The sequence below is a fragment of the Salmo salar genome, chromosome ssa04 (genome assembly GCF_905237065.1).
Source record: "Salmo salar chromosome ssa04, Ssal_v3.1, whole genome shotgun sequence".
Classification (NCBI taxonomy): Eukaryota; Metazoa; Chordata; class Actinopteri; order Salmoniformes; family Salmonidae; genus Salmo; species Salmo salar.
The window spans coordinates 33196027-33220390 of NC_059445.1; the positions used below are offsets into that span (position 1 = coordinate 33196027).

The following is a 24364-nucleotide window of genomic DNA, read 5'->3' on the forward strand; positions in this document are numbered from 1 at the left end:
GGTTCAATGAAAGAGACACAATAACAAACACAGTTGAAGTCTGAAGATTACATACAATTAGGTTGGAGTCATTTAAACTCGTTTTTCAACCACACAAATTTCTTATTAAAAGAACTATAGCTTTGGCAAGTCGGTTAGGATATCTACTTTGTGCATGACACAAGTAATTTTTCCAACAATTGTTTAAAGACAGATTATAATTCACGTATAATTCACTGTTTCACAATTCCAGCGGTTCAGAAGTTTACATACACTAAGTTGGCTGTGCTTTTAAACATCTTGGAAAATTCCAGAAAATTATGTCATGGCTTTAGAAGCTTTTGATAGGATAATTGACATCATTTGAGGCAATTGGAGGTGTACCTGTGGATGTATTTCAAGGCCTACCTTCAAACTCAGTGACTCTTTGCTTGACATCATGGGAAATGATGAGCCAAGACCTCAGAAAAGAAATTGTAGACCTCCACAAGTCTGGTTCATCCTTAGGAGAAATTACCAAACACCTGAAGGTACCACGTTCATCTGCACAAACAATAGTACGCAAGTATAAACACCATGGGAACACGCAGCCATCATACCACTCAGGAAGGAGACTCTCTGTCTCCTAGAGATGAACGTCCTTTGGTGCGAAAAGTGCAAATCAATCCCAGAACAATAGCAAAGGACCTTGTGAAGATGCTGGAGGAAACAAAAGTATATATATCAACAGTAAAACGAGTCCTATATCGTCATAACCTGAAAGGCCGCTCAGCAAGGAAGAAGCCACTGCTCCATAACCGCCATAAAAAAGCCAGACTATGGTTTGCAACTGCACATGGGGAAAAAGATTGTACTTTTGGAGAAATGTCCTCTGGTCTGATGAAACAAAAATAAAACTGTTTAGCCATAATGACCATCGTTATGTTTGGAGGAAAAAGGGGGAGGCTTGCAAGCCAAAGACACCATCCCAACCGTGAAGCACGGGATGGCAGCATCATTTTGTGGGGTGCGTTGCAGCAGGAGGGACTGGTGCACTTCACAAAATAGATAGCATCATGAGGGTGGAAAATTATGTGGATATATTGAAGCAACATCTTAACCTCTATGGGCTAGGTGGGACGCAGGCGTCCCCCCCGTGGTGCACTCCATCAACAGCAGGTGCATTTCAAGAGCGGCAAATTTGAATCCAAATAAATGTCAAAATTCAAATTTTTCAAACATACAACTATTTTACACCCTTTGAAAGATAAACATCTCCTTAATCTAACCACGTTTTACGATTTCAAAAAGGTTTTACGGCGAAAGCATAAATTTAGAGTATGTTAGGACAGTACATTTACAAGAGTTGTGTGTAATGTTTTGTCAATTCAAAGACAGGGTCACCAAAACCATAAAACCAGCTAAAATGATGCACTAACCTTTTACAATCTCCATCAGATGACACTCCTAGGACATTATGTTAGACAATGCATGCATTTTTAGTTCTATCAAGTTCATATTTATATCCAAAAACAGCGTTTTACTATGGCATTGATGTTGAGGAAATCGTTTCCCTCCAATAACCGGCAGTCAAGTCAGCATCACAAATTAAATAATTAAAATTAGAAAACATTGGTAAAATATTATATTGTCATTTAAAGAATTATAGATTTACATCTCTTGAACGCAATCAACTTGCCAGATTTAAAAATAACCTTACTGGGAAATCACACTTTGCAATAATCTGAGCACTGCGCCCAGAAAAATACGCGTTGCGATACAGACTAGTCGTCATGTTGGGGAGATCTAAAATCGAAAATACTATGTAAATAATCCATTACCTTTGATTCTCTTCATCAGATGTCACTTCCAGGTATCACAGGTCCATAACGAATGTAGTTTTGTTCAAAAAAGCTCATCATTTATGTCCAAAAATCTCCGTCTTGTTAGCACATGATCTAAGCCCGCCGGACTTCACTTCATGAACGAGGGGAAAAAATATATTTACGTTCGTTCAAACATGTCAAACGTTGTATAGCATAAATCATTAGGGCCTTTTTAACCAGAACATGAATAATATTCAAGGTGGACGAATGCATACTCTTTTATAACGTATTGGAACGAGGGTACCCAACATGAACTCGCGCGCCAGGTGTCTAATGGGCCATCATCGTTCCATGGCTCTTGTTCGGTCAGATCTCCCTCCAGAAGACTCAAAACACTTTGTAAAGGCTGGTGACATCTAGTGGAAGCAATAGGAAGTGCCAAAATATTCCTCAGCCCCTGTGTTTTTCAATGGCATAGGTTTAAAGGTAATACAACACATCAGGTATCCACTTCCTGTCAGAAAATGTCTCAGGGTTTTGCCTGCCAAATGAGTTCTGTTATACTCACAGACACCATTCAAACAGTTTTAGAAACTTTAGAGTGTTTTCTATCCATATATAATAAGTATATGCATATTCTAGTTACTGGGTAGGATTAGTAACCAGATTAAATCGGGTACATTTTTTTTATCCAGCTGTGCAAATACTGCCCCCTAGCCCTAACAGGTTAAGACATCAGTCAGGAAGTTAAAGCTTGGTCGCAAAATTGGTCTTCCAAATTGACCTTCCAAATGGACAATGACCTCAAGCATACTTCCAAAGTTGTGGCAAAATGGCTTAAGGACAACAAAGTCAAGGTATTGGAGTGGCCATCATAAAGCCCTGACCGCAATCCTATAGAAAATTTGTGGGCAGGAGTGAAAAAGCATGTGCGAGCAACGAGGCCTACAAACCTGACTCAGTTACACCAGCTCTGTCAGGAGGAATGGGCCAAAATTCACCCAACTTATTGTGGTAAGCTTGTGGAAGGCTACCCGAAATGTTTGGCCCAAGTTAACTTCTCTGGGCAAGACCGTCCCACACTATTCAACAGCCAGTGAAATAGCATGGCGCGAAGCAAAAAAATCATAATTTCAATTTCTCAAACATACGACTATTTTACACCATTTTAAAGATACACTTCTCCATAATGTAACCACATTGTCCGATTTCAAAACGGCTTTACAGTGAAAGCAAAACATTAGATTATGTTAGGAAAGTACATAGACAAAAATAACCACAGCCATTTTCCAGGCAAGGATATATGTCACAAAAACCCAAAACACAGCTAAATAAAGCACTAACCTTTGACGATCTTCATCAGATGACACTCCTAGGACATCATGTTACACAATGCATGTATGTTCTGTTCGATAAAATTCATATTTATATCCAAAAACAGCATTTTACATTGGCGCGTGATGTTCAGAAAATGTATTCCCACCAAAACCTCCGATGAAGTACTCATCATAAACTTTGACAAAATACATAATAATTATTTTAAGAATTATTGATACACTACTCCTTGATGCAACCGCTGTGTCACATTTTAAAATAGCTTTTCGGCTAAAGCACATTTTTCAATATTCTGAGTAGAGAGCTCGCCATCAAAGCAAGCTATACAGACACCCGCCAAGTTCTGGGGTCACCTAAACTCAGAATTAGTATTATAAATATTCTCTTACCTTTGCTGATCTTCGTCAGAATGCACTCTCAGGACTGCTACGTCCACAAGAAATGTTGTTTTTGTTCGAAATAATCCATATTTATGTCCAAATACCTCTGTTTTGTTCGTGCGTTCAGGTCAAAGGCATAATGCGCGAGCGTAATTCGAGACACAAAAAGTCAAAATGTTCCATTACCGTTCTTAGAAGCATGTCAAACGTTGTTTAAAATCTATTTTTATGGTATTTTAACGTAAAAATGCGATAATATTCCAACCGGACAATAGCGTATTCATTCAAGAAGAAAAAGAAGGAACGGCGCGCTCGCGGGATCACGCATCATCAATCCCTTCGTCCCCAGGCAGTCCACTCATTGACTGAGCTCCTATTCTCTGCCCGGTTACAGGAGACAGATGAAAAAACTTTCTGAAGGCTTTTGAGTGCAACGTGCAATGTGACCCCACAGACACTATAGTTTCGATAGGGATTAGAAAGAAGAACTACAATTCTCAGATCTCCCACTTCCTGGTTGAATATTTCTCAGGTTTTTGCCTGCCATATGAGTTCTGTTATACTCACAGACACCATTCAAACAGTTTTAGAAACTTTAGGGTGTTTTCTATCCAAATCTAATAATAATATGCATATTCTAGTTTCCGGGCCAGAGTAGTAACTAGTTTAATATGGGTACGTTTTTTCATCCGGCCGTGAAAATACTGCCCCCTATACCTTAAGAAGTTTTAAACAATATAAAGGCAATGCTACTAAATACTAATTAAGTGTATGTTAACCTCTCTGGGCTAGGTGGCACCAAATCGTCCCGCCTACGTAACAGCCAGTTGAATCCTGTGGCGCGATTTTCAAATACCTTAGAAATGCTATTACTTCAATTTCTCAAACATATGACTATTTTACAGCTATTTAAAGACAAGACTCTCGTTAATCTAACCACACTGTCCGATTTCAAAAAGGCTTTACAGCGAAAGCAAAACATTAGATTATGTCAGCAGAGTACCCAGGCAGAAATAATCAGACACCCATTTTTCAAGCTAGCATATAATGTCACATAAACCCAAACCACAGCTAAATGCAGCACTAACCTTTGATGATCTTCATCAGATGACAACCCTAGGACATTATGTTATACAATACATGCATGTTTTGTTCAATCAAGTTCATATTTATATCAAAAAACTGCTTTTTACATTAGCATGTGATGTTCAGAACTAGCATACCCCCCGCAAACTTCCGGGGAATTTACAAAAAATTTACTAAATTACTCACGATAAACGTTCACAAAAAGCATAACAATTATTTTAAGAATTATAGATACAGAACTCCTCTATGCACTCGATATGTCCGATTTTAAAATAGCTTTTTGATGAAAGCACATTTTGCAATATTCTAAGTACATAGCCCAGCCATCACGGGCTAGCTATTTAGACACCCAGCAAGTTTAGCCTTCACCAAAATCAGATTTACTATAACAAAAATGTTATTACCTTTGGTGTTCTTCGTCAGAATGCACTCCCAGGACTTCTACTTCAATAACAAATGTTGGTTTGGTCCCAAATAATCCATCGTTATATCCAAATAGCGGCGTTTTGTTCGTGCGTTCTAGACACTATCCGAAATGGTAAATCAGGGTTACGAGCATGGTGCATTTCGTGACAAAACATTTGTAAATATTCCATTACCGTACTTTGAAGCATGTCAACCGCTGTTTAAAATCAATTTGCAAAATGCAATTTATCTCGTAAAAAAGCGATAATATTCCGACCGGGAATCTGCGTTTCGGTAAATGGAGGAAAAAAAAGAAAGACGGGGGAAACCAGTGCACGCGCCTAAGCCCACTGTCCCCTGATCGGCCACTTGAAAAAGGCGATAATGTGTTTCAGCCTGGGGCTGGAATGACGACATTCAGCTTTTTCCCGGGCTCTGAGAGCCAATGGGAGCCGTGGGAAGTGTCACGTTACCGCAGAGATCCTTTGTTTTGGAAAGAGATGTCAAAGAAAGCCAATAAATGGTCAGACAGGCCACTTCCTGTAAAGGAATCTCTCAGGTTTTTGCCTGCCATATGAGTTCTGTTATACTCACAGACACCATTCAAACAGTTTTAGAAACTTTAGGGTGTTTTCTATCCATATATAATAAGTATATGCATATTCTAGTTACTGGGTAGGAGTAGTAACCAGATTAAATCGGGTATGTTTTTTATCCGGCGGTGTAAATACTGCCCCCTAGCCATAATTAACTTCTGACCCACTGGGAATGTGATGAAAGAAATAAAAGCTGAAATAAATCACTCTACACTATTATTCTGACATTTCACATCCTTAAAATAAAGTGGTGATCCTAACTGACGTAAGACAGGGATTTTTTTACTAGGATTAAATGTCAGGAATTGTGAATACTGAGTTTAAATGTATTTGGCTAAGGTGTATGTAAACTCCCGACTTCATCTTTATCTATGTCTGCAGATTCTGTTCAGTTAAGAAGACTTAATAAGACAAAGTTCAGTTTCACTCTCAAATGAAGAGATATGCCTTGAATATGCATTGTTAATGTTAATTTCACTTATTCCTTCTCTTACTCCCCTCCCACTCTCCAGGTAAGAAGAAGCAAAAGGCCCCAGCTGCTCTGTTGAACTGGCATGTGGTCCACGAACGCATGCCCTGGAATATCATCCTATTGCTGGGAGGAGGTTTTGCTTTGGCCAGCGGTAGCGAGGTGTGTGTGCAGGCATCTAGTTCATAATGCCCTGTATCTTGTCTCTCTCACTCTCACCTTCACCCACCCCCTCTCACTCACCCCCCTCATCTCACCCATCCCATCTGTTTCTCTAGGCATCTGGTCTGTCTAAATGGCTGGGTGAGAGTCTAGCTCCTCTACAGTCCATTCCTCCCTTCGGTATCTCTCTGCTACTCTGTCTGTTGGTGGGGACCTTCACTGAGTGCTCCAGCAACACAGCTACTACCACACTGTTCCTGCCCATACTGGCCTCTATGGTAACCACACACACAAACAGACACATGCACACTTACAGATGCACTCATGCACGAACGAACGCGCACACCCACACGCAATAACGCACGTACGCATGCACGCACATTTGCATGCACACACACAGACACACTCCCGCTCTCTCTCATACACATGTTCAAGTGTGTTGACTGACTGGGTGTGTTCCTTTTTACTTTCCACCAGGCCACAGCTATTGGGCTGCATCCTCTGTACGTGATGCTGCCCTGCACCATCTGTGCCTCGTTGGCTTTCATGTTGCCTGTGGCAACACCTCCCAATGCCATCGTCTTCTCCTATGGAAATCTCAAAGTCATGGACATGGTGAGACCCAACACACAGGTGTATAAGTGCACACACACGAATGGATAGACACAGACACACAACCACAGTAGCTCAGATGGTAGCATGGTGTTGCAACACCAAAATAGTAGGTTCAATTCCCACTGGGGTCACATACACTGAAATGTATGCACAGACTACTGTAAATCGCTATGGATTAAAGTGTCAGCTAAAAGGCATATATTATGTTATTACACATTCAGATACAATAGTGTTTACTGTATACCTGATTTTGTGTTGTTGTGTTGTCCAGGTGAAGGCAGGCTTCATGCTGAACATGATCGGGATCCTGACCATCAACCTGGGCATCAACACCTGGGGAGACGCAATGTTCCAGCTCAGCACCTTCCCTGACTGGGCCAACATCACACATGGGACCAAGCCCTGAGAGGGGGAGGAGAAAGAGGCGGGAGGAAGGAGGAGGATGGAGGGAGGATTTTGATATGAGCACCAAAGAGAGCAAGGGAGAGAGAGAGGCAGGCAGGCAGACAGTACCAGTCAAAAGTTTGGACACACCGACTCATTCAAGGGTTTTTCTTTATTTTTACTATTTTCCGCATTGTAGAATAATAGTGAAGACATCAAAACTGTGAAAAAAAACATATGGAATCATGTAGTAACCAAAAAAAGTGTTAAACAAATCAAAATATATTTTATGAGGTTTTTCGAAATAGCCACCAGTTGCCTTGGTATTCTCATTTGCCTTGGCATTCTCTCAACCAGCTTCATGAGGTAGTCACCTGGAATGCACTTCAATTAACCTCTCTGGGACATGTGGGACACCCGCGGTACACACTATTCAACAGCCAGGGAAATAGCAGGGCGGCAAATTCAAAACAACAAAGATCTCATAATTCAGATTTCTCAAACATACAACTATTATATCCCATTTTAATGATAAGATTCTCGTTAATCCAACCACATTGTCCAATTTCAAAAAGGCTTTACGGCGAAAGCATAACATTAATGTTATGACAGAGCCTAAACAAGAAAACCACATAGCCATTTTCCAAGCAAGGAGAGGCGTCACAAAAACCAGAAATACAGCAAAAATGTATCACTAACCTTTGATGATCTTCATCAGATGACAACCCTAGGACATTATGTTATACAATACATGCATGTTTTGTTCAATGAAGTTCATATTTATATCAAAAACCAGCTTTTTACATTAGCATGTGACGTTCAGAACTAGCATACCCCCCGCAAACTTCCGGTGAATTTACTAAATTACTCACGATAAACGTTCACAAAAAACATAACAATTATTTTAAGAATTATAGATACAGAACTCCTCTATGCACTCGCTATGTCCGATTTTAAAATAGCTTTTCGGTGAAAGCACATTTTGCAATATTAGAAGGATTACTTTATCCTATCCTAGGTATTCCTTAAAGAGGTGGGGTTTCAGGTGTCTCCGGAAGGTGGTGATTGACTCCGCTGTCCTGGCGTCGTGAGGGAGCATGTTCCACCATTGGGGTGCCAGAGCAGCGAACAGTTTTGACTGGGCTGAGCGGGAACTGTGCTTCCTCAGAGGTAGGGGGGCCAGCAGGCCAGAGGTGGATGAACGCAGTGCCCTTGTTTGGGTGTAGGGCCTGATCAGAGCCTGAAGGTATGGAGGTGCCGTTCCCTTCACAGCTCCATAGGCAATCAGTATCAATATCCTCTGTTTTGTTCGTGCGTTCAAGACACTATCCGAATGGTAAAGAAGGGTGACGCGCACGACGCATTTCGTGACAAAAATATTCTAAATATTCCATTACCGTACTTCGAAGCATGTCAACCGCTGTTTAAAATCTCGTAAAAAAGCGATAATATTCCGACCGGGAAAGCGTGTTTAGGTTCAAAGAGAGAGACAATAAAAACATGGGGTCGACTCGTGCACGCGCCTCCGTCCCATTGTCCTCTGATAGAGCACTTACCAAAAGCGCTAGTGTTTTTCAGCCAGTGGCTGGAATTACATCATTCAGCTTTTTCCCGCCTTCTGAGAGCCTATGGGAGCCGTAGGAAGTGTCACGTTACAGCAAAGATCCTCAGTTTTCATTAAAGAGAGCCAAGAAGAACAAGAACTTGTCAGACAGGTCACTTCCTGTAAGGAATCTTCTCAGGTTTTTGCCTGCCATATGAGTTCTGTTATACTCACAGACACCATTCAAACAGTTTTAGAAACTTTAGGGTGTTTTCTATCCAAAGCCAATAATTAGATGCATATTCTAGTTTCTGGGCAGTAGTAATAACCAGATTAAATCGGGTACGTTTTTTATCCGGCCGTGCAAATACTGCCCCCTACCCCCAACAGGTTAAGCCAATCAGTTGTGTTGTGACAAGGAAGGTGGCGGCATACAGAAGATAGCCCTATTTGGTAAAAGACCAAGTCCATATTGTTGCAAGAACAACTCAAATAAGCAAAGAAAAATGACAGTCCATCATTACTTTAAGACATGAAGATCAGTCAATATAGAACATTTCAAAAACTTTGAAAGTTTCTTCAAATACAGTCGCAAAAACCATCAAGCGCTATGATGAATCTGGCTCTCATGAGGACCGGAACAGGAAAGGAAGACCCAGAGTTACCTTTGCTGCAGTGGATAAGTTCATTAGAGTTACCAGCCTAAGAAAACACAGCCCAAATAAATGCTTCACAGATTTCAAGTAACAGATACATCTCAACATCAACTGTTCAGAGGAGACTATGTGAATCAGGCCTTCATGCTCAAATTGCTGCAAAGAAATCACTACTAAAGGACACCAATAAGAAGAGACTTGCTTGGTTCAAGAAACACAAGCAATGGACATTAGACTGGTGGAAATCTGTCCTTTGGTCTGATGAGTCCAAATTTGACATTTTTGTTTCCAACCGCCATGTCTTTGTGAAACGCAGAGTAGGTGAATGGATGATCTCATGTGTGGTTCCCACCGTGAAGCATGGAAGAGGAGCTGTGATGCTGTGGGGGTGCTTTGCTGGTGATACTTAATTCAAGGCACACTTAACCAACATGTCTACCACAGCATTCTGCAGCGATACGCCATCCCATCTACTTTGCACTTAGTGGGACTATCATTGGTTTTTCAACAGGTCAATGACCCAAAACACCTCCAGGCTGTGTAAGGGCTATTTGACCAAGAAGAAAAGTGATGGAGTACTGTATCAGATGACCTGGCTTCCAAAATCACCCAACCTCAACCCAATTGAGATGGTTTGGGATGAGTTGGACCGCAGAATGAAGGAAAAGCAGCCAACAAGTGCTCAGCATTTATGGAAACTCCTTCAAGACTGTTGGAAAAGCATTCCAGGTGAATCTGGTTGAGAGAATGCCAAGAGTGTGCAAAACTGTCATCAAGGCAAAGGGTGGCTACTTTGAAGAATCTCAAACATAAAATATATTTTGATTTGTTTAACACTTTTTTGGTTACTACATGATTCCATAGATGTTATTTCATAGTTTTGATGTCTTCACTATTATTCTACAATGTAGAAAATAGTACAAAATTAAGAAAAACCCTTGAAGGAGTAGGTGTGTCCAAACTTTTGACAGGTACTGTAAATGTGGACTGACAGGCAAACAGAAAGTCAGACATAGAAAGAGAGAGATAAAGTGAATGGGAAAGGAAGATTAAGCACACACACAACGCTGAAGTGACAATGAACAAGTACACCAGCTACAGTATCTTCTCCTTAATTTAGGACAGTTTAGAAATAAGATACCATATACAATATGGTTGCAGCTCTACCTTGCCCTCTGATAGGCTAAGTCTGCTGTTAAAAGTGCCTAGGTGGTCAGGGTAAGGGGCTAGGGAACTAGGGTATAACATTGCCCCCAAGTGTTCATTACATGTAATTGTAAATCTGGTGAAGCGGAATAGGGTTGAACGGTGCTTCAACACAGCAGTGCACTCCTTTGAATTGAGTCAGTCCCAGACAAGGATATCCTTACAACGAGACTACTTCTTAAAGCAAGCATTGTACAGGAATGTATATATATATATATAGCATATAAGTATAAGTAGGTGTCACAACGTCCACAGAAGGTTGCGCCTCTCCCCGGTCGGGCGGTGCTCAGCGGTCGTCGTCGCCGGCCTACTAGCTGCCACCGATCTATGTTTCTGTGTCTTTTGGTTATGTCTGTTTAGGTCTGCACCTGTTCTGTGTTAGTTAATTAGTGGGGTACTTAGTTTGTCTGTTTCGTTTCGGGATTTGTGCGGGATTGTTTATTTGTCATGCCTTTTGGGCATGAAGGGGAATATTGTAATTTCCTTATTACGCTGCGTCGTTTAGGCATTAGGGTTGCCGGGCTGCGTCCCGTCCCTTAGTATTTTTGGAGCTGTTCTCCTATTGTATTATTGTGCACACTGCCTTGTTGCGGCATTTTTTCAAGGATTGATTAAACGTGTGTTTCACGGACCTTTGTCTCCTGTGCCTGACTTCACCCCTCCTGCTATCGAAGTTTTTCGTGACAGTAGGAATGGGGACCGAGTGGCGCAGTGGTTCAATCCCAGGCTGTCACACAACCGGCTGTGATCGGGAGTCCCATATGGAGACGCACAATTGGCCCAGCTTCGTCGGGGTTAGTGGAGGGTTTGGCCGGGGTAGGCTGTCATTGTAAGAATTTGTTCTTAACTGACTTACCTAACTGTAAAAAATGATTTGTTGTTTCAACTTATTTCCAGTGATCTAGTTCCTTGGCCTTTTTCAAGCTCAGAGTACTTCACATTTCACGTTATCCTAGCTTTTATGACATTTATTTTGACTAACAATAGACTGTTAATTTGATGTTTATTAATTGTTCATTTAATAATATTATTTGAATCAACTTAAACCTTTTATAACAATAAATGTGGAATTCTAATAACTAAAGCTACATTATTGTTGACAAATAAGGCAGTTAAGTACACTGCTTCATTTCAGTGTAACTTACGATTCTAATTCGAATCAACTTAAACATTTATTACATCAACAATCAATGTTGAGTTATAATAGCTAAAGCGACATTTATGTTGACAAATTAAAAACATTTAAGTCCACATCATCATGTCAGTATAACCAACCATTTTTTGTTGAGTTAATTTCACATTTTGTTAAGTCAACTTTCAATTAAGATACTGTAACTAGTAATACAGTTATCATAACTACATTTAAAGTTTACATAACAAAATGGTCTATGCAAGGATAACGTGACATGTTAAGTGCTCTGAGCTTGAAAAAGGCCACGCAACTAGATGAGTGGAAAATAACAAGTTGAAACAACCTTAAAGCTAGAGTTATCTGAACTAAAGCCAGTTACTTCAATTCATAAGGGTTAACCATTTGCCATTATAACTTACTATTCTGAGTTTAATCTTTTTCCAATTTTGTTATGTCAACTTTTAAAAGTTATCATAACTAGTAACACAGTTATGATAACTACATTTAAAGTTTACATAAAAAAATAGTCTAAGCTAGGATAATGTGACATATTAAGTGCTCTGAGCTTGAAAAAGGCCACGCAACTAGATGACTGGAAATAACAAGTTGAAACAACATTCAAGTGTGAGTTATCTGATTTAATGTCACATTTAAAAGAGTCAAGCCTACGTCATATTGAGTTATTGTAACACATAGTTTTCAACCTGTTTGGCTGGTGGTGCTACACTGTGGCTACGAGCAAGTCAAGCAGGACACACACAAATAAATAACTATACTATTAATGACATAACAGACAATATTGCCATAGGCTGCAAGTTGAGAACCACTGTTCTAGCTCAACAAAATGACTAATACAAATTGTAAACTTAATATAACCCAGTATGTACAGTTGAACAAATTTCAGATTTAGTAAAGCTTATCTCCATTTTAAAATGACTTTACATTTACAATAATTGTTTTACTATCAAGAGTACATTGATATTCAATAATATTTTCTGAACTACCTCAAAAGTGTACACCAAACAGTTTTGGATAATCCATGTTCAGGCAATAAAGTCCAATCAAAGTGGCAAAGGCATTTGGGACATTGTGAAGCTCATGTATGATCACCTGCTCTTCTATCACAAGGGCAACATCCACATTGTCAGCTGGCATTGGGTCATCTGCTGCAGCTCCATCCACAATGACAAGTATATTTTCACTCCATGGGTGACTTCATCAGAATCAGTTGTCTTCTGAAAAACAGAACAAAAATAGGCAAAGATTAAAGACGTTGCCCTACAAAACATTCTCCAATACAATTTTTCTGTGACAATGTCTGCAAATGTACTGTTGCATATTGATGCAGGCAAGTGGGGTGGCAGGTAGCCTGGTGGTCAAGAGCGTTGCACCAGGAAACAAGCATGGTCCTTAAGCACGTCGGTCAACCATGATTGCTCCCAGGTCTAGATAGAATGTGTTCTTAATTGAAGTAAAACATGTCTGTTATTTTCCTATTTGCTAAAAATTATGGATTGTCCGCTATAGCGCCGCAAAGGCCCATGGTCATCCAACACTGAAAATGAGGGGGAAAACCATGTAAAGCCTCATCTATCATTCAGTGCTGTTTTGGCAATCAGCTCTTTCTTTTTACTTTCTTTTTAAATGACCAGCTTACAAAAGCTGCAAAAACTATATCTCTAGAAATTTTAAAAATAGGACAATGATTCCCTACAATAAGCAATTAGTTTGTTACACAAAAAAATGCAAAGTTTATATTGAAGACGGACCGGCGCGAGCCCACTGACGAACAATGTTGAAACAAAACTGATTGCAATTCCTGTTCAAATGGCGAAATCAGCACTGCATGGTGTAGGGATTAATTGTCCTATCAAAATCAGTTTTTATATTTTAAATAACAAGAAATATTGTTTTTACAGCTTTTGTATAGAATTTGGAATTCCTCACAGTGCCACTTTAATTCTGTTAATTGTCTAACAATAGGGAATTTGACATATCACTAAGGGCACTACAGTATTGTGTGCTGCCATACACCAGGAATGTGTGATACATTAAAATATGCAAAAACTTGAGCATACTTACATTTCACAACCGTCGACAACAGCTATCAATAGTAGTTTACATGGTAGTTAGGTATTATCACCCAAACCTAGTATTGTGTTTAATGTATGGTCCTGATTTTTGCTTTGCAGTCCAAGATGAAGTTGTCCAAGATAAAGACTTAGTTTCTTCTGGACAAAAAGCATGCTAAATCACTATTCTCAACTAAATGTCTAGCAAGGGAGTAAAAGTAAAACAACTCAAACATTGCTAAAAGAGATGTCCTTATATACTGTAGTTGGTTCACATTTGATTTGGCCTGTGTGTTATAATCACTTCAGATGGTGACAGACATTCGACTTGACTCCATTGAACATTACAGTGCTTCATGATTCATAGGAAATTTCACTCCTGGGAGAAAGCATAAGGTTATGTTGTAAGGTTGTATACCTCACATCTTCAAAAAATTGGTAGGGTCTTCTCACAAGAAGTATGTAATATATATATACACCAAAACGTAGGTAATAACTGTACAAAATACTTTAATGTCAATATAATGGAACCTACGTCTTTGTCAAGACCGTCCATAAGGTGTTTTAGCTCCATCCCTCCACCACTCTTGGCCCAGTAGAATTCAAAAAGCTTGGAAAGATGACTGTCTAGGCCTTCATAAAATGTCTTCTTCAGGTCCACAGACACCAGTCTCATGAACTCCAGAGCAACCTGTTTGAAGAGCGTAACATACCAGGAAATGAATTTTAGGGACAAGACCACTATGTCTTAAGAGGGTGACTAATCTGCCAGTGCACCAAAACAATCAGCCAGGGCACTAAGGCCATCAAGCAAAATAGCCAATTACATTGCTAAAAAACTCAAACACTTAAAAAACCCTATAAATCTTCTTCGGGAACGGTGTCCCTTCCACGGGACGATTGAGGTAGCGAAAGCTAATGTGATTAGCATGAGGTTGCAAGAGTAACAGTATAGTTTCCGTCCCTCTCCTCATCCCAACCTAGGTTTGAACCAGGGACCCTCTGCACACATCAACAACTGACACCCACGAAGCATAAACCCTGATTGACATTCATCAATCAGATCATTCAAGCAAGACTTTAACCTTTTTGCAAAGATTAAAGCTATAATTTCGTAGTCGTTATTTAGGAGTGTGATTAGACGCCAATTATCAATATTTAAGAGATCCTTGTGTGTTTAGGTATAACAGTAATAACCCCTTGCTTCAGAGAGGCAGGTAGTTCTCCCTTCTTTATAGCCTTAAAGGTTTCAAGTAAAAAAGTTGCTATTTCTTCAAAGAAGGTTTTGTCAAATTCAGAGGTTAATCCATCACAATCTTTTTTAACTGAGCAACCCCGTACTGGATGTCCATAATGGATAAATCTTGGCAACAAGACTGATTGAATTCTTCACTAACCGAATTAACATTCTCTATAGAATCAAGGAGATCCTTAGAGTCACTCAAATTGTTATCTAAGGAGTAAAGATTATCCTAAAACTTAGTAGTAAAGTCTGATAACAACTCTCTATCCTCAGTGGTAACCCCATTAATCTTAAGTTTACGATGTGTGTTGAGTTCCCCTCTCCTCTTTCCAAATAAAAAAAGTATCTACTGTTCTTTTTGCCTTTTTCAAGCCATTGTTTTCTGGATCTTATGAAAGCTCCTCTAGCCTTTTCCTCATTCAATGTATCTAGTTGATTCTGTAAATCATTCAATTTAGCTTTCTTATTAAGATCAAGATGCTCAATCTCTGTGATATCGGCAAGTGTCTTAGAGAGTTCAGCTACCTCACATCTCCTTCTTAAAGCAAGCCGTTTTCCATAAGTAATACAGGCTGAGCGGATTTTAAATTTCAGCAGTTCCCAATATTTCCCATATTCTGCATTAGATGTAGCTAAACTCCAGTAAACAGAAATTAGATTCTTAATCACATTTTTTAAATCATCATGCAATAACAATGAGTTATTTAATTTCCAATAACCACCAGAGTATTTCTTACCATCATTGCTGCACATTCTTACAGTCAACCATATGACTTTATGATCCGTCAGGACAGCAGGCAATATTTTTACCTCTACAGTGTTAACCTCTAGTCTTGAACCCATCACCCACAAATCAATTCTTGATTGTAAAGAACGATCTCTATTACTCCATGTGTATTGTATCTCTCCAGGGTTTTTTACTCTCCATATGTCAATTAAGTCCAGGCTTTGGCAGAAATTCACCAACTTGTTCACACCAATGTTAGGCCTATGAGGCAATCTATCAGTCCCATTAGAATAAACTATATTAAAATCTCCACCAACTATAATCTGACTGGATGGATATTTTCTCAGAAGACTTAAGAATATCTTCAATTTCCTCTAGAAGTAAGTTATTTGGAGGACTAGAACAGTATCCATATACATTACACAAATAATCTGTCCATGTGGTTGATGACCGCTACTAGCCAATGTCCATTGGAGTCCATTTGAGTAAACAAAAATGTCCCTTTGAAATTGTGTGCTAAAATTGGAACCCCAGCTGAATGATTAGTCCCGTGGGCCAAAAAAATTACATTGCCCCACTGATTTTCCCAAAAATTATAGTCCTCTTTGTATGAATGTGTTTCTTAAACGAATACAAGATCTGCGTTGCAGTCCTTACAAACCCCCCCAAAAAAGCTTCTCTTCAACAGCTTTTGTATCCCCTGGCATTGATTGACATAAACTTCAAGTCCATATCTATAGAATAGGAAGAAAAATCCTATGCAATCTCACTTTACCCTCTCTATAAAAGTTGCTTCATATATGTATTAACAGAAGTCTTAACTTGTAAAACAGTAACACCATATTTCAAAACTAGAACGTTCAGTTTGCAGTGGGGAAGGAGCTACCTTGTAAACCTACCGACAGAACAAATCACCCCGGTCGTACTTTTTTTCCGCTGGCGAAAAAGTCTCCGATTCCCCTGTAGTATCCTCCTTTTCCTTGATTTCGGGCCTGTTGTACGAATCTAAGTTCTCTCTTTCAGAAAGGCGCTTTCCTTTGCTTTCTTCCAAACTGCATCTCTCGCTGTGTGAAAAGCAAACTGGATGATGATCGAGCGGCTGATGATAGCATCTTGTTTCTTCCCAATACGATGAGCGACATCCACATCCATATCCATATATCCATCGGGGAAGTCCGGTGCCACACGGTTACAGATGTCTCTTACTAAGCGCTTCACATTCTCATCCTGGTCCTCGGGGACACCGTAAAGCCGTAGCCCCCACCTTCTCCGGTATCGCTCTGCATCCGATAAGCGCTCTTGCATGTCTGCGATGGTCTTCTCCTGAGATGTGCATTTCTCAGACGTAGCAGTGTTTGCAAGTTTAAGCTCTTCAGTACTCTTGTATGCATGATTCAGAGAGGTCTCGAGGTCAACTATTTTTTATGTGTTTTCGCGTATCATTTTCTCCAGACCATCGGCTCTTTCGTTTATCTTTGCAGAGACAGCATCGATTATGTTGACCTGTAGTTCGCGCAAAGACAAATCTTTGTGTATTTTTGGGTGCAGGACTATTGACTGCATTTTCAGAATCAACCAAATGTCCAGAATCCTCCATTTCTTCTCCCGAGGAGTCAGGTGGCACATTTTTTTTCTTCCATTGCTCAGTTTCAGATCAAATTAGCGGTCAACTAAGCGTTGTTCTCTATTGTGTTTACTATAAGCCAAGTTCCGTTAACTTTTATCCCTCTCAAACTTACTTAAATGTAAGGTTACTCGGAGCAAGCTGAAATCTCGTCTGCACTCACCGCCATCTTTTCAGAATTCCGAAAATGAGATATTGCATGTGACTTTTGCCCTCAGAGACAAAAAAGGAATTTATTGGCTGCAAGGAATATGGGGGAAGTCACTCCAGCAAAGTTACACCAATCAAATTCCATTTAAAACAAACCATCCACAAAATGACAATTGTTGGCACCCAATAGGGATTCTTACTTGTGAAAAAATTAACTGTGTTGTGGCCTTCCATGGCTCCCTTCAACTGGGGTATAAAAATAAGGCATTTTTCATCAATCACAATGTGGAAAGGCAAAAACACTCACAAATTCAAAATATATTTTTTTAACAATGGGTACGCTATTAGGGCTATAATTAAGAAGTTCAAACCCAGACTCAAACCCACACGACAGTACATGTGCACCGGAGGCAGTTGCACAGACCACTGATTTGACTTCTTAGTTCTGACTTAAAAGTTAAATAAGCACATAGGTCTTAGCCGATTTAGCTTAATTTTGTAAGTTAAGTTAATGTACAGATTTGTAGTTAACCTGACTTGACATTTAAAGTCAAGACAACTTTTGTCTTCATTTAGTTAATTTGACTTATTGGATCTAATTTGAAAGTTGAGGGAACACATAGTTAATCATTTATAAAATCAAGTTGAATCAGCTAAGAAAATGTAATGACTTGTAGTTAATAATATAACATGTCATTATTTGTCAACACAACTGGGATCTTGTTTTAGTTTATTTTACTTATTAGTTCTGATTTGAAAGTTGAATGAGCAAATTGTTCTTTGCTAACTGAACTACATTTTTATTTTACAGCTTTTGTTGAGTTGAAGTCAACTTAACATGATTTGTCAAATCAACACATTTTTCACATTTAGTTGACTTGAATAGATGAAATAATTTATTTTAACTTAATCCCCAAAACTTTTTTTTACAGTGTAGTTAAATAAAGGTTAAATAAATAAAAAAGTTATTGATCCTCAACATATATTCTTATAGCTAAGCAGAGGGCATGGTATCGGCACTGTGAATACGTTTAAATAAAATTAATAAAATTCTACTTGTACATTGAACTTGTTATTGTGGTTCTTTTTTGAACCAGATACAATATGTAATATGCAGTAGCGTCATCACACATTAGAGTACATGATTTTGTGTTGCCTGGATCTATATGGTTGTCATTTTAACAGTTTCTTATCCAGACAATAAGATCACAACAATTCAAAGTCCTTTACAAATAATTAGACTGATGACTGCGTACGCTTCTTGAATGGAACCAAATTCCCTATATAGTGCCTATAGGTCCTGGTCAAAAGTAGTGCACTATAAAGGGAATAGGGTGCCATTTGGGACTGTATGTCCAGGTAAAGGGTTCATGTTTGTTAAGCTCAAAATGCCTTCAGAAATATTCATATACCATATAACTGACTTGGGTAGGTTTGTGAAGGAATAGGGGAGGCTTTGGTGCACCTTTTGTTCATAGTGTGAGCACTCATGGAGGATAGTTTATGTTACGATACATTATCAAGAGGGAGGAGGAGAATGAAGAGAAGAAGCGGCAAGAAGAAGAGGGAAACGGTGATAGGCCTATTTGAGTCTGGTAAGGAAAGAGGTAAGAGGGAGGAGGAGAAGGAGTATTACCTGTTTAGGGCTTTTGCGGGCTGGTGCATGAGGACCCCTGGGACTCTTCACTGTGGTGTTGCTCTGGAGACAGACTGTCACTGCTGCTGTCCTCCTCAAACGCATACGAGTCCTCCTGCTTAAGAAACTTTCCATGGTTCACTAGAGAGAAGGAGAGAGAGAGAGAGATTGTGGAACTTGATGTGGTTCACTATCAATCAATCAAATTTATTTATAAAGCCCTGTCACGTTCTGACCTGTAAAGGTGTTATTTGTTAGTGTTTAGTTTGGTCAGGACGTGGCAGGGGGTATTTGTTTTATGTGGTTCAGGGTGGTTGTGTGTATGTGTCCATGTAGAGAGGGGTATTTGATTTATTAGTCTAGGGATTTGGTTATTGTTCTATGTTCTGTCTAGTCATTTGTATTTCTATGTTTAGTTAATTGGTGTTGGGGCCTTCAGTTGGAGGCAGCTGTCTATCGTTGCCTCTGATTGAAGGTCCTATAATTAGGGGTGTGTTTGTATTGTGGATTGTTGTATTCTGTTTTGTGCTTGTCACCTGGCAGAACTGTTAGTGTCGTTTCTGTTAATTGTATACGTGTTTATTTTGTTTCTCCTTCTTATATATTAAAAAGAGAAGATGAGTATACACTTCCCTGTTGCGTCTTGGTCCTCCACACACGACACTCGTTACAAGCCCTTTTTACATCAGCCGATGTTACAAAGTGCTGTACAGAAACCCAGCCTAAAACCCAAATGCAGATGTAGAAACAGAACCACGCAAATTTATTGAAAATTAAATACAGAAATATCTAATTTACATAAGTATTTGCCTGAGTCAACACGTGTTAGAATCACCTTTGGCAACAATTGCGGCTGTGAGTCTTTCTGGGTAAGTGAGACCTTTCCACACCTGGATTGTAGAATATTTTCCTATTATTCTTTTCAAAATTCTTCAAGCTGTCAAATTGGTTGTTCATTGCTAGAAAACCATTTTCAAGTCTTGCCATAGATTTTCAAGCAGATTTAAGTCAAAACTGTAACTTAGCCTCTCAGGAACATTCATTGACTTCTTGGTAAGCAACTCCGGTGTAGATTTGGCCCTGCTAAAAGCTGAATTCATCTCCCAGTGTCTGGTGGAAAGCAGACTGAACCAGGTTTTCCTATAGGATTCTCAGTAATGTTTTGTATTGGATGTGTGCCAAACATAACACTTTGTATTAATTTAGGACAAAAAGTTAATTTCTTTGCCACATTTTTAGCATTATTACTTTAGTGCCTTGTATCAAACAGGATGCATGTTTTGTAATATATGTATTCTGTACAGGCTTCCTTCTTTTCACTCTGTCAATTAGGTTAGTATTGTGGAGTAATTACAATGCGGTTATTTGGAACAAAAACAACATTTGTTGTTGAAGTAGAAGTCCTGGGAGTGCATTCTGACGAAGAACAGCAAAGGTAATCCAATTTTTCGAATAGTAATTCTGAGTTTAGTGAGCCCCGAAGTTGGCGGGTGTCTGAATAGCTAGCCTGTGATGGCTGAGCTATGTACTCAAAATATTGCAAAATGTGCTTTCGCATAAAGGAGTTCTGTATCTATAATTCTTTAAATAATTGTTATGTATTTTGTCAACGTTTATGATGAGTAATTTAGTAAATTCACCGGAAGTTTTGGGTGGGAATGCTAGTTCTGAACATCACATGCTAATGTAAAAAGCTGTTTTTTTACATTAGCTGGTCTCATGAACGTGCATCTCCAGTCTCTCTGTCCCCAGGCAGCACACTGACAAACTCTGCTGCTGTTATCTGCCCAGAGACAGGAGACGAGTCAATCCGCTTTCTGAAGGCTTTAGAGAGCCAATGGAAGCCTTAGAAAGTGTCACGTAACAGCACAGATACTGTAATTTCGATAGAGATGCAACAGAAGGACTACAAATTGTCAGACAGACCACATCCTGCTTGGAATCTTCTCAGGTTTTTGACTGCCATATGAGTTCTGTTATACTCACAGACACCATTCAAACAGTTTTAGAACGTTTAGAGTGTTTCCTATCCAAATCTACTAATTATATGCATATTCTCGTTTCTGGGCAAGAGCAGTAACCAGTTTAAATCGGGTACGTTTTTTATCCGGCTGTGAAAATACTGCCCCCTAGCCCAGACAGGTTATAGCAGCAAAGGGGGGACCAACTTCATATTAATGCACATGATTTTGGAATGAGATGTTCGACGAGCAGGTGTCCATATACTTTTGGTCATGTAGTTCACATCTAGCAGGCCTCATAAAGGAAACATCGGGGGTTTGAACTGGGGCTGTGTAAGGTTCTGCTTTTCTTTTCTTAGTCAACCTTGTGTTCTTCTTATTTGTGTTCTTGAACTTAGCCCTGTTTATTTGAGTTCTGGAACGTAGCCCTGTCTTTCATTTTTGTTCATTGATTTCACCTGTGTTCATTTCTCACCTTTTCTCATCAGTTCTTTATTTAGTTCAGTTCTTTCTGATGGTATGGTTTTGAGGTATTGTTTGTTTTTGACTGCCTACCTGTGTTTGACCATTGCCTGCGACCACGATTCCTGCCTTCTGCGAAGGCTTAACCCCTGTCCAGCAAAAAATCCTATCGCCATTAGCATAACAACATTTAATAATTTTATATTTAAAAAAAAAAAAATATCAAATTATATCGTTTTATAGATACACCTCTCCTGAATTGAACCACGTTGTCCGATTTCAAAAAGGCTTTACAGCAAAAGCAAAACATTAGATTATGTTAGAGGAGTATATCGTAAAAGTAGCCACATAGCCATTTTCCGACCAACCACATGCATCACAAATAACCAAAAAACAGCTAAATGCAGCACTAACCTTTGACAATCTTCATCAGATGACACACCTAGGACATCATGTTACACAATACATGCATTCTTTTGTTCGATAAAGTTCATATTTATATATAAAAACAGCATTTTACATCGGTGCGTAACGTTGACTAACTATTTTCCCTCAAATGCATCCGATGAAACAGCGCTACAATTTACTAAATTACTATTCGAAAACATTTTTAAAATGTAATATTGTCATTCTAAAATTTATAGATGAATATCTCTTGAAAGCACCTGTAATTCCAGATTTAAAAATAACTTTACTGGGTAATCACACTTTGCGATAAAAAGGGATGCGATACTCAGAACAATAGGCTAGCAATACAGGTCAGCGCCATCTTGGAACAATCGCATATCAAATCTAGTCTTGTATACTATTGTCAATAATCCCTTACCTTTGATTATCTTCATCCTTAGGCACTTCCAGGAATCCCAGGTCCACAACAAATGTATTTTCTTTCGAAAAAGTTCATCCTTTATGTTCCATTAGCTTGTTGTTGTTAGCGCGTTCTGAAGGCTGCACCAAAAGTTCCGACATGCGCGGGGCTACTCTTTCAACAAAATGCATTTTTTTCTTATTTAGGTTCGTTCAAACATGTCAAACGTTGTATAACATAAATCTTTAGGGCCTTTTTCAACCAGAGCTCCAATAAGATTCAAGGGGGACGATTGCATTGTCTTTATAAACGTTTCGAAAGGGGAGGGTCGCCAGGGGCGCCGGCGTCATAATGGTGATGGCCCTCTCCGTGTGACAGTTTTCACAGTAGGAGACTCAAATCACTTTGTAAAGACTGGGGACATCTAGTGGAAGCAATAGGAAGTGCTCAATGAAGCATTGCTCACGGTGTGATTAATAGGCAACGTGATAAAGTTGAGTCCGCAATTCAGAATTCCACTTCCTGTTTTGATCTGTCTCGGGGTTTTGACTGCCATATGAGTTCTGTTATACTCACATACACCATTCAAACAGTTTTAGAAACTTTAGGGTGTTTTCTATCCACAAGTATTAATTATATGCATATCCTAGCTTCTGAGTTTGAGTAGTAGGCCGTTTAAAATGGGCACGAATTCTTTTCAAAATGCGCTGTGGCGCCCCCTATCCTAGGCGACCGTCAAGAGGTTAACCTGTTTAGGATAGGGGGCAGTATTTTCACGGCCGGAAAAAAAACGTACCCGATTTAATCTGGTTATTACTCCTGCCCAGGAACTAGAATATGCATATAATTATTTGATTTGGATAGAAAACACCCTAAAGTTTCTAAAACTGTTTGAATGGTGTCTGAGTATAACAGAACTCATATGGCAGGCCAAAACCTGAAAAGATTCTATATGAGAAGTGCCCTGTCTGACCATTTCTTGTCCTTCTATAGCCTCTTTATCGAAAATACAGGATCTCTACTGTAACGTGACATTTTCTAAGGCTCCCATAGGCTCTCAGAAGGCGCCAGAACGGGGAATGATGACTCTGCAGTCCCTGGGCGAAAAACAGTAGGGGTTTTTGAAAGTGGTCGTTCTGAGAACAATGACACTGGTGTGCGCGTGCATGTGAAGAGTTCATTTTCTATTTTCAGTGTTTGAACGAAAACAAGGTCTCCCGGTTGGAATATTATCGCTATTTCACGAGAAAAATCACATAAAAATTGATTTTAAACAGCGTTTGACATGCTTCGAAGTACGGTAATGGAATATTTTGAAATGTTTTGTCACGATACACGCCGGCGCGTCACCCTTCGGATAGTGTCTTGAACGCAAGAAGAAAACGCAGCTATTTGGATATAACTATGGATTATTTGGAACCAAAACAACATTGGGTGTTGAAGTAGAAGTCCTGGGAGTGCATTCTGATGAAGAACAGCAAAGGTAATCCAGTTTTTCTTATAGTAAATCTGAGTTTGGTGAGTGCGAAACTTGGTGGGTGTCAAAATAGCTAGCCATGATGGCCGGGCTATCTACTCAGAATATTGCAAAATGTGCTTTCACCGAAAAGCTATTTTAAAATCAGACACCTCGATTGCATAAACGAGTTCTGTATCTATAATTCTTAAAATAATTGTTATGTTTTTTGTGAACGTTTATCGTGAGTAATTTAGTAAATTCACCGGAAGTATGCTAGTTCTGAACGTCACTTGCTAATGTAAAAAGCTGTTTTTTGATATAAATATGAACTTGATTGAACAAAACATGCATGTATTGTATAACATAATGTCCTAGAAGTGTCATCTGATGAAGATCATCAAAGGTTAGTGCTGCATTTAGCTTTGGTTTTGGTTTTTGTGACATTATATACTAGCTTGAAAAATGGGTG

The 24364-nt window shown here is 39.3% G+C and overlaps 1 protein-coding gene across 1 annotated transcript in view; it reads left to right on the plus strand.

Moving 5' to 3' along the window:
• Positions 1–7870, plus strand: part of LOC106602849 (solute carrier family 13 member 2) — a 56652-nt gene extending 48782 nt beyond the window's left edge. The window contains exons 9-12 of the mRNA XM_014195783.2: positions 6099–6217; positions 6334–6495; positions 6695–6832; positions 7104–7870. Coding sequence (XP_014051258.1) covers positions 6099–6217; positions 6334–6495; positions 6695–6832; positions 7104–7238 — 554 coding nt within the window. The 3' untranslated portion in view covers positions 7239–7870. The remainder of the gene's footprint in view (positions 1–6098; positions 6218–6333; positions 6496–6694; positions 6833–7103) is intronic.
• The last annotated feature ends 16494 nt before the right edge of the window (positions 7871–24364 follow it).